The 19487-nt window shown below is 36.9% G+C and overlaps 1 protein-coding gene across 2 annotated transcripts in view; it reads right to left on the reverse strand.

Moving 5' to 3' along the window:
* Nucleotides 1–19487, reverse strand: part of ADCY9 (adenylate cyclase 9) — a 165421-nt gene that overhangs the window by 64280 nt on the left and 81654 nt on the right. For both annotated transcript variants that reach the window (XM_072603319.1, XM_072603308.1), the window contains exon 2: nucleotides 6037–6230. In XM_072603319.1, the coding sequence (XP_072459420.1) occupies nucleotides 6037–6230 (194 nt within the window). The remainder of the gene's footprint in view (nucleotides 1–6036; nucleotides 6231–19487) is intronic.

Here is a 19487-nt window from a genome sequence, read left to right on the forward strand (position 1 = left end):
TTTCAATAAAATTGGTTTGCTTTGTAATAATATGTTTTTCATTTTATGTATTGAAAAACATCATAGGCTTCTCCAGATTCACAAAGGTGTCTAGGGCACAGAAAGAGGTTAATAATTCCAGCAAACCACTTTGCATGTGAGACCTTTGCATTTCAATGAAAATGCCCTCACTATCATTGGTTATGAAAAATATGATGAAAATGATGTAATTATATTCATCATAATTAAAAATGTTAGCTGAAACATTAGTTTTTCTTATTTTTTATGAACACTGACTTGCTCCTTAGAACCACAGCCTACAGTGCTCAATTATTAATATAACAGTAAATGTGACAATTGAATATTGACTTTACATGATTTATATGATTTTTCTTAAAGCGTTCCTAAGGCACTGATATAATTCGTGACCCAGTTCTGCAGTCAGAAGGACCTGAGTTCAAATATACCCTCAGACATTTACTAACTGTGTGACCCTGGGCAAGTCACTTAACCCTTCTTGCCTCAGTTTCCTCATCTGTAAAATAAGCTGGAGAAGGAAATGACAAATCATTCCAGTATCTTTGCAAAAGGAAGCCCCAAATGGGGTCACAAAGAGTTAAATATGAATGAAACAACTAAAAAAGAAGAAATCCTCATTTGTAAAATGGTATACAAAATGCTCTTTCACTGTGAGGGAAGTGCTTTGTAAATTGTAAAACGCAATATGAATCCTAATTATGATGATCACCTCTATTTCATCCCAATGTTTTTCAAATTCTCTGTAGTGTTCAATGCCTTCCCCTCTTCAGTATTACCACTTCCAAAAGGAAGGGACCCTTTGAATTAGGATCTGATGGCGCTGTTCTGACTTTCTACTTTCTAACTGGCCTTTTCTAACCATTTTTAAAAAAATTGGTTCTTCCTTTATCCTTACCGTTAGGTAAGTAGTATCCTCAAGTATCCTTAAAGTTAGGTCAGTAGTTTCCTTCCCTTATATCTTAAAAACAAACATACTGAAACAATACATAGAAGAAAGAAAGGCTCAAAAACGTTTAACCGGCTTAAATTAGTATAAGCTTAACACTTAGATCTGGACTCTTTGTCCTCTGTATTTGTTCACTTCTCCCACTCTTCACAGCCCTTGCAGCAGCCACATGTGAGTACGCTGTGTCTGATTCTGCTTCTCTCAAGAAGCAGGTAGCATATATGTTTCATTACTGCTCCTCTAGAATCCCTGCTGGTCACGGCATTGAACAGAGTTCTTAAGTCTTACAAAGTTGTTCATCTTTATAGAACTGTAGTCATTGTAGAAACTGATCTCTTGGCTCTGTTTATTTCCTTCTGCACCAGCGTATACAAGTCTCCTGAGGTTTCTTTGAATTCTTTACCTTCTGCTGTTTCTCAAGGCACAGTAACATTCCACTTCATTTATATGATTTGTTCCACTGTTACCCAATTAAAGGATACCAACTCTCTTTCCAGTTCTCCGCTGCAACAAAAAGTGCTGCTATGGATATTTTATGTACAGATGAGTTCTTTACTTCTCTCTTTGATCTCTGTGTGGTAGAGGCCTAGTAGTAGCGTCTCTGGTCAAAGGTTATACAGTTTAATGATTTTTGTTGTTGTTAAGCATAGTTTTGCTAATGACCTGTATTACACAGAAGCAAAGGAGAAAACTCTATGGTCCTGCTTACCTAGTGCTGAGAAGCTCGCGAACTCAAATTATGCCTACTTGCCTGCATCACGCATCATCCCTATAGGTCTATATGGAGGCTTATACCTCAAAGCAGCAAAGACAGAGATAAAAGACCATATGTACAGGTGGGGAATGGCTGAATGGAATTTTACCATGCCATAAAAAACTATGAAAAGGAGGGATTCAGAGAAACCTGGAAAGATTTGTGTGAAATGATGCAGAATGAAGAAAGTAGAACCCAGAGAAAAAGGGCTACAGTATCATAATAGAAGACAACCTTGAATGACCAATCGTGACTCCAGAAGACTGATAATGGGGCACACTTCCTACTTCTTGGCAGAAAGCAAATGGACTAGAGCTACCTGCTGACACCTGGGTATGAGCCACACCTACATAATGACTTGTGTTTTGGAGTCTCAAAGGATGGAGATACTCTTATAGACGCAGCAAGTACACCTCTCAAATGAGAGAGAAAAAAAGGTAACTTATCATCTAGCTGTAATATTATCTCAAGAATGCTGAAATGAATAAATGAAAGCATGCTGCCCAAATTAGATGGCATTAATAAGCAAAAGCAGACTTTACAAAACAACACCCATCTATGACGTCTGTGGTTTGTATTATATAAAGCTGCTTAGAGACTTTCATTGATGGAGTTCCATTAATGTTGGAATGAAAACAGAAAAGCATTAGTGAGAAAAGTGGCCCCTCATGCAATTTAAATACTTTGCTTCCTAGAAATGCTTCCTAAACAAACACAATGAACTACATACAGTTTTGCAAACTGTTACAAGGGTAATCAAACAAAAAGGAAGTTTCTTTGCAAAATTAATTGTGTGATGATATGGGGGCAGAGTATAGGGTAGTTCTATGTTACTGCAAAACATACTGACTTTCTTATATCAAAGTATTTCTAAGAGTGTAGGTGCAAAATTAAGAAAATACCACTTTTCTTACAGATAATAATAAAGATGAAGCAAATTATTTTTATAACAAAAATTTCCTCCTGAAACATATACATGAATACATATATATATACATATGTGTGTATATATGTATATACATGCACATATACAGATAGACGGTTCTGAAAAACTGGATACTCCATTTTTATTAATGGTTAGGCTCAGATTTGGTAGGTATATTATATGTTATATTTTGAGCTTTTTTGATTTTTCCTTCTATGGTTTCTGGTGGATGCAAAACAGTCTTGTGTTATTTGGATTTCCTTTCTTTTATATTTGAAGGTTTTTCTATTGGTGGCTTGCAGAATTTGTTGTCAGTGGAACTGTCCAATTTAACAACTATGTGTTTTGGAGTTTACAGCATAGGGTATATTCTAGGGATAATCTGTAGGTTATTTCAATTGGCACTTTGTTTTCTATGTTCATAAGTTCAAGGCAGTTTTCTTATATAATTTTCTGTATTATGATGTTCACGGTTATTTTGGACTTAAGGTTTTTTTGGGAGATCTATAATCCTTCAGTTATCACTATACATCCTGTTTTTGAGATCAATGAGTTTTTCTTATAAGGAGATCATATTTTCTTTTCACATTATTTTTTTTCTAAACTGTCCTTTGCTTTCATATATTTGCATTCTTAATTAGTTATTCTCTCTTTTATTTCTTTGGTGAGACGACACTTTATATTCAATACTTTCTATGTTGCCAATTATTTCTGCTGTATAGGCCATAAATTCTGCCTTCACAATTCTTATTTTTCTTTTAAAACAATGAGGAATGATATCTAGCTATAGGATTCCATACTCTCATGAAAATCAACAGGGTTTTTCTGCCTCATCAAATGCTGATACATTTTACTTTATCTCACAATATTTATTCATAGATGTACCTGATCTAGAGGCATCATTTCCTTTCTGTTATTAATACCTTTCTTGTTGGTTTACCTGCTTATAATCAAGGTCTTTAATTGAGTTTTCTTCCTCCTGAGATCCTTGGTAATTTCAGGCTTTTCCCGTTATACTCTCATTTTCTAACTCCTTCTCCACTTGGTGTGGTTTCTTTGGGCTATATTTTAAAGCCATCTAAGCCTCCTCTCATGATGGGCAATTCAAGGTTTGCCAACCTTGGTCTCTGCCCCAAATGACTTCTGGGGGACTCAGCTGGCCTCAGCTGAATGCTGGCCTCTCACTCTCCCACCCCCACCCCCAGTTCCACCTGAGTTCCCTCTGTCTCTCGGTTCTCTGCCTGAGATCTTGTGATACAGAGTGCTGCCCCACTGTTGTCCCAGATGGAGCAAACTTCTATTTTTGAATTTCCACAGTTCTGGGAGAGGGTTCGGTTCTGTTGGAAGTCTGATGGCTTGTGTAGCGCTGCTGCCAGACTGGTGGGGAGAGGATGCTGATTGGGGGTGAGAGGGGCTAGTGAGTAGGCATTTTTTCTCTTAATTCACTGAATTATTACTTTGCTTGGGTTCCTGGGTGTCCTAGACCATAGGGATATCTAAAATTACTTTATCTATCATGCATAATTCCTATTTTGGAGAAGTCAGGACATGGAGGAGCAGAAGACAAGTACTTGACTCACCACTATTACTGTTAGCTATTCAGACAGCACAGATACGATGCAAAAGAGGAAGGGAGATTGTCTGTACAGCGGTCTCAAAATGTCCTTTCCTTTCAGGAAGTCTAAACCCTAAGTTGGCACTACAAGTATGGAAAGAATTGAACAAGATCCTTTGGAGAAGAGAGATTTCAATGGAATGTCAGGCTATCACCTCACTGGCAGCTCCAAGTCCAGTCAGTTCCCTTGCAAAGAAAGCTTATGGGTTACTATGTATACTTTATGTGATATTTTGTACCTGTTTGTGAACTCTTCTAAGTCCTTTGTATCTTCTGGATTTTCTGTGAGGTGCAATAAAGGCTGTCCTTGGCCCTAGTGCTTCTTAAACCCATATGGGATCGTGACCCACAGTTTAGGAAGACCTGCTTTACCCAATAAACATTTGTGACTTTGAGAGCTTATATAGAAATTTAAGCAAATCTATTACACACTTGCAAACTGTGTGTCATGTTCAGCTACTAACTCTCTCTTACCCTGCAAATGCAAATGGTTGCCAAGTTGCCATCATTTTGATCTTCATAACATCTTTCTTATACATCCCCTCCTTTCTTCTGACATGGCCACCACCCTGGTGTAGACCATCACCTCATACCTGAACCAAGCCTGCTCCTTGGTCTCCCTGCCTCAAGTCTCTCCCCACTCAAGTACTTTCTTCACTTAATGGTCAAATCAGTATTCCCAAAGTACAAATCTGACTATGTCACCTCTTCCCCATGTAATCACCCCAGTACCTCCTTAACACCTCCAAGATCAAATATAAAATTCTCTGTTTGGCTTATAAAGTCCTCTATAACATGGCCCTTTCCTAACTTTTCAGCCTTCTTACATCACACAAATTCTCCCCTCCCTCTCCCCCATGTACACTGTAATACAGTGACAACAGCCTCCTTACACACAACATTGCATTTTCTGACTGTGCATTTTCACTGATTGTCTCCTATGCCTAAAACTCATTCCTTCCTTAACTTGGCCTCTTGGCTTCCTTCAAGTGTCAGCTGAAATCCTACTTTCTGCACAATAAGCCTTTCCTAATTCTCCTTAATGCTAATATCTTACCTCTAATTTTTCCTGTATGCAGCTTGTTTGTACATAGTTATATGCATGTTGTCTCCCCCAACAGACTGAGCTCCTTGAGAGCAGGACTGGTTTTTGCCTTTCTTTGTATCCTCAGAGCTTAGCACAGGACTAGACATATAGTAAGTGCTTCATAAATGCTAGCTGACTGACTCAGACGCAAGCTATTTATGGAGATTTCCCAGAGTTTACTCTGAGCGGAGACATAATGAGCCAAAGAGAAAACAACTCTGTTGGCTCAGCTCCTAGATTCACAAAGTCCAGAGCTTGGGGAAGAGGGAGATGAGGAAAAGGCAGGTAAGGCCCTTGGCCATGAACTACATTGAAGCATATATTGCTACAGTAAATTAATACCAGATATACCTCAGTGATGAAAATAATAATAAAGTGTAATTTTGTTTCCAGAGAGTTATAGGTGGGCAATGTGGGAAAGCGTCACTTTGAAATAAAATATAGAAAATTTTCTCCAAATTATCTACAAGCAGAATTACCTATTATCCAACTGGAGAAAACAAAGAAAACTAGAACTAACAAGGATGATTAAGATGACTATGTCAGAAGAAAACTAGGGTGCTGAAAATAAAAATGATTACTTCCCCTATATACTAAGAAGTTTGGCATGAGCCAAATAAACATTTATTTTTCATAAATTTTATTCTAAAATGAAAATAATGTTTTTTAAACAACATATGAAAAAACTAACCTTATTCTTATCAAAGGTTTTAAAAGTCTTCGCCAAGTCGCTGACACTCTCTGGTGACGATGTTCCCTGCAATTTAGGGCCTGAAGATAAGCTTGAGCAATCCCCTGCCTCAAAGCCAGAAAGTAACGCCTCTGAACAGCTGCAGTGGGATTCTTTCAGGACTCTCTGACCCGATATCAGGTATGTCTTCAAACCTAAGGATAAAAATCATAATCATCATGAATGGAAACAACCATTGAATTAGAGTTGACCTTGATGTATACATCATATGCAACTTTTTAGGATATATTTAAAGTAAAATTTTGTACATTGAATCATAATTTTTCACTTACACATTTTTATTTTAGATTTATAGTCTGAGGGAAAACCTTTTTGCTTCAAAAAAGACAATATTCACTCCTATAATGGTCTTTCTTACTTAATTTTAGAGAAGAGAAACAGGTAAAAAAGGTAGAAACAGGCAGAGACAAGAAACAGGTAGAAACACATTTAAAGCTATAAATGGTCATATGACCTTTCACAATGACAAAAAATAATTGATGTTATAAACAACTTGTGTTTACTTCAAGTAACATATCTCAATCTGTAAATTCTGGTAGCTAATGACAATTCCTGAGTTCAAATCCTGCTTGAGACTTGCAAACTATGTGATCCTGGGCAAGTTCATTTAATCTATTTGCCTCAGTTTCCTCATCTGTAAACATGGGCATAATAATAGCACCTACTGCTCAGAACTGTTGTGAGGATTTGAAGAAGATGATATTTGTAAAAGTGCTACACAGTGCTAGCTATTATTATTATATATGCAATGGTTATGCCCACAACATTGCCATAAAAGTATGGTTACATTGAAAATAAATATAGCAATAAAAACCACACAGTTCTAATTCAATATTTATTATGTGCCTATTGAATTTTACCAATGATTTCAGAAAGCTTCTCCTTTGTAATCCTACAGTCTATTCTATAATAGGTTCCTTCATACAATCTCAATAAGAAAAGTGGGTTAAATGGACAAACTGTATGACATTTAAGGCTCTCATGGAAATCTGAGATATGACTTAAAATATACCGCATATTTAACTGCACATCATTGAGAACTTTCAGAGATTCTATGGGCTTGAATACTTAAACAACTTCATGAAAATCCAAATTGCTCTAAGCCCTGGAGAGACAGTATGTATAAAGGAAAGAATACTCATGTCAGAAATCTAGCTCTACCACTGACCAACTAGCCATGTGACACTTAACAAGCAAGTCATTTAACCTGTCAGATACTTCATTTCCTTATCTGTCTTATAGTGTTACTGAAGTCTGAATGAGAATGTGTGAAAGCATTTTGCAAAGTGTAAGAAAAAAATCTGTGAATATAAATGAGGCAGAAGAACACTGAATTTGAAGTCAGAAGACCTTAAGTGTGCTACTCACTAGTTCTGTGACTGTGGGTTTAACTTCTCTGGCCTTGTAAAATGGGAATAGTAATACATGTGATGGCTACCTTACTGGACTATTGCCAAAAGAATGCTTTGCAAAGTAGAAACTGCGTTATAATTGTGAGTTGTTATTACTTAGCATAATTCATGAGCTAGATGAATAAGGAGATGATTTCCCACACAAAACTCAAACTATATTAGTTTACTAGCACCAGTAGATGTATATATAAAAATCCTAGGGTAGAATTTAAATAAACTGCCAAGTCCCTCTAATTCCTTTATATGCTCAATATGGAGTAGGTACTTAATGCTTATTAACTAATTATTGGGCAGTCAAATAGACTAGGCAGAGTTTAAAACAGTAATCTCCAATATTTTTAGAAATATCATTGCTTAATCCCATAATACTCCCTCTTTCCTAACAGTGCTCAACATGATTATATTTTAAAGTGAATTATCATTATTTGTGTTTTCAGAATCCAGTAAAAAAAAAAACCTTTAGAAAAATAAAAAACAACCTAAGGAATTGTAATATCAGTAGTGAGAATAATTTAGATTCATATTTTTAAATGTTAGGACATAGCTGAATAAAACTTTAAGATTCATTCTATATGGACTTTGAACTTCAACAACATCCTTGAAATTTTATATTCTTCCTAATAAAAATATATACATGCATTAAGCTTTGATTCATAAATCAATCACTGGCCTAACCGATAAAATGGGCAGTTAGTAGGGGGTGCAGTGGGTAGTGTGCCAGGTCTAGCATCAGAAAGACAGGAGTTCAACGAAATCTCAAACATTTGCTAACTGTGGGGCACTGAGCAAGTCACTTAATCCTGTTTGCCTCAGTGTCCTCATCTGTAAAATTAGCTGGAGAGGAAAAGGGCAAACCACTCTAGTATCTTTGCCAAGAAAACATCAAATGGCTGTTTGTATATCATGTTCTGATTTGTTATACGGATTCTTTCATTTATCTTAGTCTGACTACATAGCATGACTATAGTGAAAATATACTCAATAGGAAAGTATATGTAGAATCTATACAGAATTGTATGCAGTCGTGGGGAGGGAGGGAGGTAGTGGGGGGTGGGTGGGGAGGGATAAAATCGCAATTGTATGGCAATGATTGTTAAACATTAAAAAAAAAAAATAAAAAAAAAATAAATTTACAAATCTCAAAAAAAAAAAAAAGAAAAGAAAACATCAAATGGGGTCATGAAGAGTTGGACATGACTGAAAATGACTAAACAAAAAACTGATAAAATATCTAGCTTTGAGTGAAAATGAATGCATAAAAGGAAAATGACCCTGTTAACATAACAAATTTTCACGCTTCACATTTGTTTACTGATATATATATATATATATATATATATATATATATATATATATATATATATATATATAGTTGAAAGGGCACTAGATTTGGAGTGGGAAGACTTTGATTTAAATCCTGGCTCTGCTACTCACTACTTAAGTAAACTTGGGCAAGTCATTTAACTTTCTCTGGTCATATGATGTCCTCATTTGTTTAAAAAAAAAAAGGTTAGATTGGATGATCTCCAAGGTTCCTTCCAACTCTACCTTTCTAAAATAAATGCAATTATATGAAATATTTTCAAACTAGTTTACTAGTATATAAATTCAAGGGTCATTGTTCTCAGAGCATATAATTTACAACACTTAACTGATTTCCTCATTTCAGCCTGGGAGAACTCAAAGGGATGGATGAGAGAAAAGTCATACTTCTGCTCCTTGTAGGGTTCACTAAGGTTTTAAGTGTTTGTACCTGGCTAACCTCTAAAGAACTGTTTAATTGGGACAAAAGTCTTCTCATCTAGACTCGGGAAGTCATTCTACAAGGCATTGTGGCTGAGCATTAAAGAGTACGGAAGAGAGGGGTCAGGCTTAGGCTCCTCTCTAACCAGCTGTGACCTCTGGCAACTTCCATCTCTGAAAGTTCTTTGTTGGACTAGATGACCCAAAAGCTCCCTTACCCCTCTATATTTCAAGGATTATATTTCAAGGAGTATCAGATTATAGGAATTCAGGATGTGTAGCCTTTAGGGGAGCCAGAAAAGACATATGGTCAGTGCTACATATATAGGTACCAAGGAATTTGCAAGGTAGCACAAAATCCCATAATCAAGGCTAGAAATTTTACCTCTTTGAAAACTAACAATTTCCCTTGCTGCCAAACCTCAGGGTTTTATTTATTTATTTATTCATTCATTTATTTATTGGTGGGGGTGGGGTGGCACATTGGTGTAGGATGTATAAAGTTTCCATTGTGCCTATGGCTGGCTACGGAAAAATAACCATGACTGTGCTTTTCAGCCTTTCCCAGTTCTAAGCCTCAGCCCCAGATGGGTCTATAAAACACCAGAAGTATGTGAGTGGACTTATCAAGCCCAGAGGGGCTTCACTCACGCAGCCAAAGGAGGCATCTTTTACTTCCTGCACTCTTGTTCGAGCACCAAAAAGGCTCTTTCGCCACAGTAGCAGTTTTAAAATAAACTTTTCTCCCAAGGGATTTAAATGTAGTCTCATTAACCTGAAGAGAAAGTAAAGTAGGATGTTGCCTGAGGACTGCAACAATTAATACACCAAAAAAAGCTCATCAATCAGGGCCTAAAAATTCTCAAATACATTTCTTCCCCACAAATGGTACACATACAGTTCTTTTCAATAGGTTGTTTTAATTACTTCAAAAGAACAACACAACCTTCACAAAGGCAACAGATCAATAGAGAAGGAACGAAAGCTTCCAAGCACACCATCACAAATATGCCCCAAGGCATTGGCTGCTCTTTAAGATTCTGATACATTTCCTGCTGTCATATTCACTCCACTCCCCCAAAACAGCAGCAGCTGAAAAGTGATATGTATTTCAGCAGCTTCATCTGGTTGGTAATAAGGAATTTTTTTGTTGGTCCCTATATACATGAAAAAGAATGGTGACAACAGAAAAAACAAAGGATCTTCAGGTGGGACACCTGGGCTTGAATTCTGTCTGTCTTTGCCTCTTATTCTTATAAGGATATTGAAGCCTTCCTAGTAATAATAATTAATAGGTGATATTTATATAGAGCTTACTCTGTGCCAGGCACTATCCTAAGCTCTTTACAATTATTTCATTTGATCTTGAAATGACAACCTTGAGACATAGGTGCTATTATGACCCCCATTTTACAGATGAGGAAATTGAGGCAAAGAGAGGTTAAGTAACTTGCCCAGGGTCACAAAGCTATTAAGTATCTGAAGCTGTATTTGTACTCAGGTCTTTCTTACTCTAGGCTCAAGGTTCACTGGGCCATCTGGCTAAAATGTTACCACTAGAGCAATTGGGCTTTCTTTAGGTAAATATAAGGGCACCATTCCCAGGTTCTCAGAGAAAAAACGACTGAGGCAGCTAGGTGGTGAAGTGGATAGAGTGTTTGGTCTGGAGTCAGGAAGACTCATCTTCCTGACTTCAAATCTGCCCTCAACACTTACTAAGTATATAACCCTGGGAAAGTCGTTCAATCCTATTTGCCTCAGTTTCCCTATCTATAAAATGAGCTGGAGAAGGAAATCCAGTGTCTTTGCTAAGAAGACCTCTCTAATGGGGTCATGAAGAGTCTAACAGGGCTGAAAGTCTAAAAGCAGGAAAGTGGGCTGGGTGGGTCCTGATTCAGACTGATTTGTAGTTAAGCCTGGGACAATCTGTAAATGAGAAGAGAGGTTACATAAGAGAGTTTAAGATAAAGTCCTTATCTGTAACAGAAAGCTTGATATCTGGTAGCAAGATTACACAGTAGATAGAGAATTGGACTTGGAGTCACAGAGACCTGAGTTCAAATACTGCCTCAAAGGCTTACTAGTTATATGACCCTAGACCAGCCACTTAACCCTTCTCAATATTACTTTCCTCATCTGTAAAATGGAGATAATAAAAGCACCTACTTTAGGCAGTTATAGTAAAAATCAAATGAGATACCATATGCAAAGTGCTAGGATACCCTCAAAGCTCAATGCTTTATAATTGTTTTATAATTGCAAAATTGTAAAAAAAATTTTAATTGTTAAAAGGACAGATCTAGTTTTAGCTTGAGGATACTCGGGGGGTTTTTGTTGGATTGGAATGGTGACTATGACTAAAAAGCTGTCTGTCTACTCTTATTAAAGCAATGTTAGCCATTGTATTTCAGTCTCATGGAAAAAACGGTAGGATAGAGACACACTATACTCAGTAATGAGCAGGTCCAATGGACATACTGTGCCTGGACAGGTGCCAACCTAAAGATGGTGAAACATCATTCACCCTCAAAAATGTGAATTGTCCCTCTCTGCTCCTCCTGTCCCTCATACATGGTCCCAACATACTCATTCTCTGCACTGATGTTGTGCAGATTTGTAGAACAGTGTGCCCTGTGTTTCTGGGGAAAATATTCTTCTTCCTATGCTATTTCATTAAATTTTGGACTTTACTCTGAACTATGTCAATTGGCTAATTATAGAAAAAGCAGACACATCAATGGGGGCTTATGAACTATCATTCTGAGTAAATAGGGACCCATGGGAAATCTTAAACATGGGGCATTTTTCTGGGGACCCCATGTGAGAGAGTAGATGCACCCCGGGTGCTATATCCTCATTTATAAAATGGGGGTAATGACATACATACTACCTATTTAATAGCATGTTTTGAAGAGAGAACTGTATAAACTGCAAAGAATGCTATAACCATAAGCTTTTATCATGTAGTTAGAAAAGTATCTACTGAATCACTTCATAAATAACTATGCCAATATTATTCCTAGTTTGGATTTCTCTACTGAGGCATTTATTTATGATGTGTTTACTGTAATGTAAGATGTTATGGTTATGTTCTGTTATGTTAAAATGTTATGGTGGCCAAACTGATGTCTCCAATCAGTTTATTTCAGGGAAAAGTGATATGCTAATTATTTGTCCTATTTATATTTCAATTTGATTAGCTCAATTAAGTGAAGCCTTACGCTATGATCATAGTTCATAGATCATAGTTCAACACTAATATAGGGCTAAGCTTAGCCTCCTGGTTTGAAATGCATATTGTGAAATTTTAAAGGACTTCACTAGAGCGGTGGTTTGTTCATACCCCAAGGGCTACACAAATCATTGCCCTCTCATGCATGAAAAGAGAGAAGAGGAGCAAGAATGTTCAGGATGCTTGAAGCCACAGCCTGCCAGCCTGTGTCCGCTGTGTGTTACTCTACAAGGGCAGCCATGTGGCCAGCCCCAAGCAGGCAGGCAGGCAGTCATTCTCTGCACCCACACACCCTTGTCCATCACTGTAAGGAAGCTTTCTCACTTCATCAGAACACTCTGTCTGCGTGTCATTCCAGATTCTTGCCACTTAACCAGCCCACCTTCTCTTTATACAATTCCTTAATGAAGTCTTTTACTCTTCTCCTTTGGAGCTCCTTAATGGTTATATATGGCAGTCTACTGATACTCACCATGTGCCTCCATTACTCACTAAGTGACACGAATTTTTAATTCTTTGAAAGCAGGCATATTCCATGTTTTGATGCCATTCATTAATATTGGTAGAATTTAAAATGACTTTTTGTCTTTATGAGGAAATTAGGATTAGTAAAAGAGGTTTGTAAGTTCTCAAAGGCAATTGAACCTATCTTCCTCCCTCCTGCTCTGCTCTTGACTCTCTAGATTTTTATACCTTGCTTTCTTCTTCTACCTTTCTAGTTCTATTTTCTGAAAGAGATGAAGGGTTTTTTAAAAAAGAAAGTTAAATATTTTTATCAATGAAACAAGAGTGTTTGAGGAAAAAAATCAAAAAGAAATGAGAGTTATGGAAGAAAGAATTGGAAAGGGAATGTACAGCATGATAAAAGAGGTATCAAACCTTGCTCAAGCAACAAACTCTCTGAAAATTGAAATGGACCACATATAAGCTAATAAGATCACAAAAGATTTAGAAGTCACCACAATAAAGAAACAGAGAACCTGGAATATGATATTCAAGATGGCTCAAAGCCAAGAATAACTTAATCAGCAAAATTGAGTATAATCATAAAAGTGGGGGGGGGGGGGGGGAGAGATGGATCCTTAATGCAACAGAGGAATAGGAATCCCAGGAATTCCTGATGAAAAGTTAAGAGGTACATAGAATCCTTGAAGTGCAAGCCTAAGAGTCAAGAGAAACATAAAAAGGTAAACCTGATTGAATGATCATAATGGACTGAACAAGGATAAATGGTTTATGTTTTAATACGGGGAACTGATGCATATATTCCTTCTGAACCCAATCATCATCCAGGATCATACAGAGAGTCTAATTAGACAGAGGGTCTGGGAGTGGTTCTTTTGTGTCTTGATATTAAAAAAATGGAAAGGTGGGGAAAGGATGGGGGAGAAGGGATAGAGAAGGTTAGGGGAAATTATCTTACATAATAGGGGTATTCAAGTAGAAGTCCATACTAACAAGGAGGAAAGAGCAGGTTCCCTTACTCTCATCTAAAGGAAAAACAGACACACACACACACACCCATTTGGGTAGATAACTATCACTCAAAAAAGAATGAGAGGGGGAAGGGGAGAAAGGAAAGGGGATATAAACTAAGAGAGGTATTAATCTTAAGCAGAACAAATTCTAAGAATGTACAAAAATATTTATAGCAGCTCTTCCTATTTCAAAGAATTGGAAACTGGAGGGGTGCTCATCAACTGGAGAATGGCTGAACAAATTATGGTTTATAAATGAGATAAGAATACTATTGTGCTGTAAGAAATTATGACAGAGATGGCTTCAGAGAACCCTGGCAGGGCTTTTTTTTTCAAACTGATACAGAGTGAAGTGAGTAGAACCAGGACAACAATTTATATGCAGACAATATTGGAAATACAAGCTTTCAGAGACTTAGGAACTCGGACCAGTGTAATAAGCAAAGATGACTCCAGGAGATCATGAGGAAAAATGTGACCTACTTCCTGAGTGAGATAAAAAGATTCAGGGCAGAATGAGACAGTTTTTGGGGGCATGATCAATGAGATAATTTATTTTTCTTGACTATAAATGTTTGCAACAGAGGTTTTGTTTTTCTTTCTTTGTCCACTGAAGGCAAAAGAAGGAGGTTGAGAAGGCAAATTTTTGCTGAATGAAAAAAATTAATTAAAAAAAAGCATAGTAGTCAATGTATTCAAGATCTGCAAGAAAGGACAGATAGAATCCCAGAGCCTAAAATTTTACAGGGGAAATTGGAAATAAGGGGGATAGGAAATTCTAAAGAATGAAAATCTGACTGTCTTTCTAATGCTGACTCTCCAGGGGGCCAAGCTATTCTTGTAACTGCTTAGGTACTTTCCTGATTTTGTCTGGAAGGCAGGGAAGTGGAAGATATCAGTTCTGGACATGTCTGTGTTCTCAAGATCAATGCTAAAAGGAAAGAAACACACAAGAGAGGCAAAGGCAAAGACAAAGGGGCCCCAGTACAAGTCTATCTAGTTAAGTCCATGGTGTACACAAGAATCATCAGCCCTACTATCATTATATTGGGATAAAGATGTACTGTTATTCTCCTGCCTCTCACTGAAGTCACATCTTGTCGCTTAGGAAGCTACATCCACCCAGAAGTTGTCTCTTCTTTTACTAGATGTGGCACCCTATTATCAGTTCTTCTAGCTCAGCAAACACTCAAAGGACTCTCAGCAATGAGGATGCTAAGCACCCAGAGTTCTCATAAGGAAATGGGCAGAGAATATCTGCGGATGTTTTAAAAAATATACTATGTCAGATAGGCAGAGATAGCTACTGATAAAGAATATCCCAGGACTATGGTATGGAGAAAATTTGGGCCAAATGATCATAAGGGATTTGGGAACAGATGCTGTACTTCTGAATGTTTCCCTTCTCCATATTAACTTTGACTCTAAGAGTTAACCCTGCATCTCTTTTCTCCCCCTGGGTTCTCTCGTAAAGACCTAAAAACTTTCCTTCTAGACACAAAGAAAGTACATGTAATTTAATTTGCTTTATATATGTATTTTGTCTTTATAAACAACATCAACTATTTTAAAAAAAGAATGGAAATTTGAAGACACAAATAGAAACCATTCCAATGAGGAAGAAAAGAAGGAGCTTTGAAAGAGATCAATACAGATGCACAGGAAACTCACTGACCAATTTAAGATTTCAAAAAAACTAGATTATAAATAAAACTTTCCTAAGGATAATAGTAATTGTCAGACCATGTACATAATCACCTATTAGTACAAACTTAAAGAAATCAGAATTATCTCCATATCACAGTTAGGCATTTGAGTAAAAGTTTGTGAATTATAATATATAAAAATATATAAGATGTGTATTAAAGAGGCTCATGCAAAATGTTTTATGGGGGCCATAAGTGCAAAAGTCATTGCCAGCTGAAGGGTTATGGAAGTAGTGATATTTCATATATAGAAGCACATGGAATATTAGTCAGAAAGACTAATGATGGTCAAAAACCATCTAGTTTAACTCATATCTAAAGCAAGACTCCTCTTTACACTATCCCCCCCCCCCCCCCCACCACCCCCCCCCACACACAGTCCTCTAGCCTTTACTTAAAGATGCATAGTAATGGGGAATTCATTTTAAGTAACTTTTTATTTGCTAAGATATCTCATGAATAATACAATAGATTGAAGGGAGGTGGGTTCATGAGCAGTGGATCATTGAATCATAGATTTAATGTTGGAGGAGAGCTTAAGAAGTCATCTAGTCCAACACCCTAATTTCACAGATAAGAAAAAAGAGGACCAGAGATGTTAAATGATTTTATGTTCAAGGCATATGAATAGTGTATAGCAGAGCTAGGATCCCATGTAAAAGCAAGCAAAGTAGGATCTTTGGCTGTTTTTGTTTAAGCATAATCAAGTGCCTCTGATTGAATAATGTGATTAAAGAAGATCTTCCCCACTCATTAAAGGGTCTGGAAAGATTAGTAGGAAGGCCCACGATTTTTGTTAAAGAGGTTCACAAGGTTGTGATGCCCTCTGGCTCTGAAAAATGTGCAAGTATTTTGAGGTGAGGTTTTACTTTGGGGCTTACTGATTGGAAGTGTTTTGTTTGGGCAGCTGCTAAGGAGTTCTCCCCCTTTTGAAAACCCAGGTGTTGGTGCTTCTCTCTCTGTTAACTATGTATGTATGGTCAGAGAGTTATCTGTCAGTTGATCTGTCAGACAGTTGGAAGTCCTGTCGATCTGTACTTCTCTGTATTTTCTCTGAAGTTCAGGGTGCTGACTTCTTCCCCTGAACTAAGTGAAGGATATAAAGGTGCTTGATTAAAGTGATTGTTGACACCCCCCCCAAAGCTGTCTTTTATTTTAGAAAAGCAGATCAAAGAACCTGCAATAGCAGGACTTCCTGTGTATGTCAGGCCCTATGAATCTAAATTTAATGCTCTTCCTACTCTATTACCTACATCCTATGGTCTAGTAAACTATGTAGCAGTGGTAGTGGTGTAATACTTGTAGTCAGTGTGTACACAATTTTGGTTCTGCTGATATTGCTTTGAATAATATAGGTTTTAAAGCATATTTCCTTCTATTCCTATTCATCTTTTTGTGGCACCATAAAATTATATTATACTAATGTGACTGCCATCTGTTTAGCTACTTTCTAATTATCAGACATTCAATTCAATATAATTTTTTAAAAAAAATATGTATTAAACCAACTATGTGCAAGCTTACTATGCTAGGTGCAAACTCCCCTGCACTAAAGGTCCTTGCATTCCATGGGGGAACATGAGAAGTACAGAGCTAAGTAAATAGAAAGTAATTTCAAAAGGTAGAGACTAGAGTACTAACAACTAAAAGGATGAGGAAAAGCTTCCCTAGGAGATGGCGCTTTGGCTGAGGCATAAAGGAAACCAAGGGTTTGGGAAGTGGCAACGAGAAGGGAGTACGCCCAAGGTATGGGCCTGAGTCAAGGTAGAGAGACAAAAAAATAGCGTGCTAAACAGGAGAGAAATGCTTCAAGGTAAAAACAAAGAAGAAAAAAGATCTAAAGGAACAGATGAAATCCTACTATGTCAGGAGGTTGGTGGTGGAAGAACAAGAAACAAAGGAAGAAGGAAAGAAAAAGGTCCATTGCCTAAATAACCATTATGAAATTCTTCCTAGTGAGCAGGAAGTTGAACCATAATAGGGAATAGCTAATAGGCACAGACCATATTTTTGTTTCTCTCATAGTATCCAGAAAATTTTGCATATTTCTCTTTAATACCTCTTTCTTTACACATACTTGCTACTTAATAAATGCTACATATTGAATTTTTAAACATTAACAATGGCAAAGTGTTACAAGCAACAGCTCTCATATCTCTTGATAGAAATCCTAAAACAACTCCTTTCTTTACAGAAAAGTATTTGAATACCTTTATAGTACCAATTCATTTTTTAAAAAATTTCATTCCTAATTGATAACTTTTGTTTTTATATGACCTTGTTTCCAAATGTATTCCTCATCTCTCTCCTACCCATTCAGCCAATCCCCATAACAATAATTCAAAAAGAAAGAGAAAAAAAAGCAGTTTAACAAAATCAACCTTTATCTCAATTGCGATCTGGTAGTAAGACACAATTGAACAGGCACATATAATTCTACATGCACAGTTTCTTTTCCAGGGTAAAATCTGATCATTATAAATGATCATTACTGCTTTCAATTTAATTTTATTGTTCTTTCCATTTACAACGTTGTAGACATTATGTCTAATTTTTTCCTAGTTCTGCTTATTTTATTCTGCATACCAATTTACTTTGTTTTCAAAAAGTAGGCTGCTTTCAACTGCTCAAAGACTTCATGGAAATAAAATCACCAACACTGAAAGACTCAGACTCTCCATGAATGACCAAATTGCAAAATTCAGTGTTAGTTATATGCAGCAATGAACATTTTAAATAGGAGAGCTCCATTATTAGCATAATATTTGCAATGTGGAAAGCAGGTTGAGAGAAAACAGAACGTTTTGAAAAAGGAGATATTTTTCATTCATTCATTCAAGAATATTTATTAAATACCTAAAATTCATAAAGCACAGTGCTAAGTATTCAGGGTAATAAAAAGAAAATTGAGAAATGGCCCTTGAATTCAAGAACTCACAATCTAGCAAGGAATATAACACATTAATATAGAATAATTACACAGTAAACTATAAATAAAAATGGAACATAGTAAATAGTCTAAAACATGATGCAAAGTCAAAGAAAGAGAGATCATTTTAAAATAGACATAACCAGTCAAAGAAAAAGATAATACAGCTAGAAGCCAGGAATTATTGTTTTTAGGCTCCTGGATTAAACATTAAGCAGGAAAGATTTAGAAATTAGAATCTGGAAAAACATAAAATGTATACAGTACCTCTCACCCTGCTCCAGGCCTCTGCGACGTCCACAGCACCTAATGGACTAGCAAGACAGGTTTGCAGAGGGTGTTGGACTACTTCTCCCTTTACGGTCTAGGCAGGGGTAACCATGAGGGTTACAGGTGGTTTTCTAGTCCTGACTCACATACTCTTCTTTGGTATATTTCTATTCATTTCCAGCCAGTCAGATTTAATTAGCTCTTAGAAATAAGTGTTTACTAAAGTACTACACAGTAAAAAGAGTTGGTCCAAAACATCCCCACAAAATTCGGGGATCATTTTCCTCCAAGAGTACATACAAGTCCAGGGAAACATAGGCTCCGCAGAGAGCATATATGACTAAGTAGTAGCTCAGTTTCTTGTAGGCTGCAAGTCCTTTTCTTCCCTCCTGGAAGATCACTGAAAGTCTCTTGAACTCTAATTCCCTACTGGGCACAGAGGATCTGGGCCCTTGTGAGTGTTCAATCTGCATTTCTCTCAGACTCAGAAAGGTCACACTCCCTGAAGTTCCTTTTCCTCAGTATGTGTATTTGTCCTCTCTCCACTCCCACCTGGATGCAGTCTTTGTTACTGATCCATTCTCTCTGATGACATGGTCAATGATGGTAACGTTTCCCAGT

This window comes from Notamacropus eugenii, chromosome 1 (genome assembly GCF_028372415.1).
Source record: "Notamacropus eugenii isolate mMacEug1 chromosome 1, mMacEug1.pri_v2, whole genome shotgun sequence".
In the NCBI taxonomy this organism is placed as follows: domain Eukaryota; kingdom Metazoa; phylum Chordata; class Mammalia; order Diprotodontia; family Macropodidae; genus Notamacropus; species Notamacropus eugenii.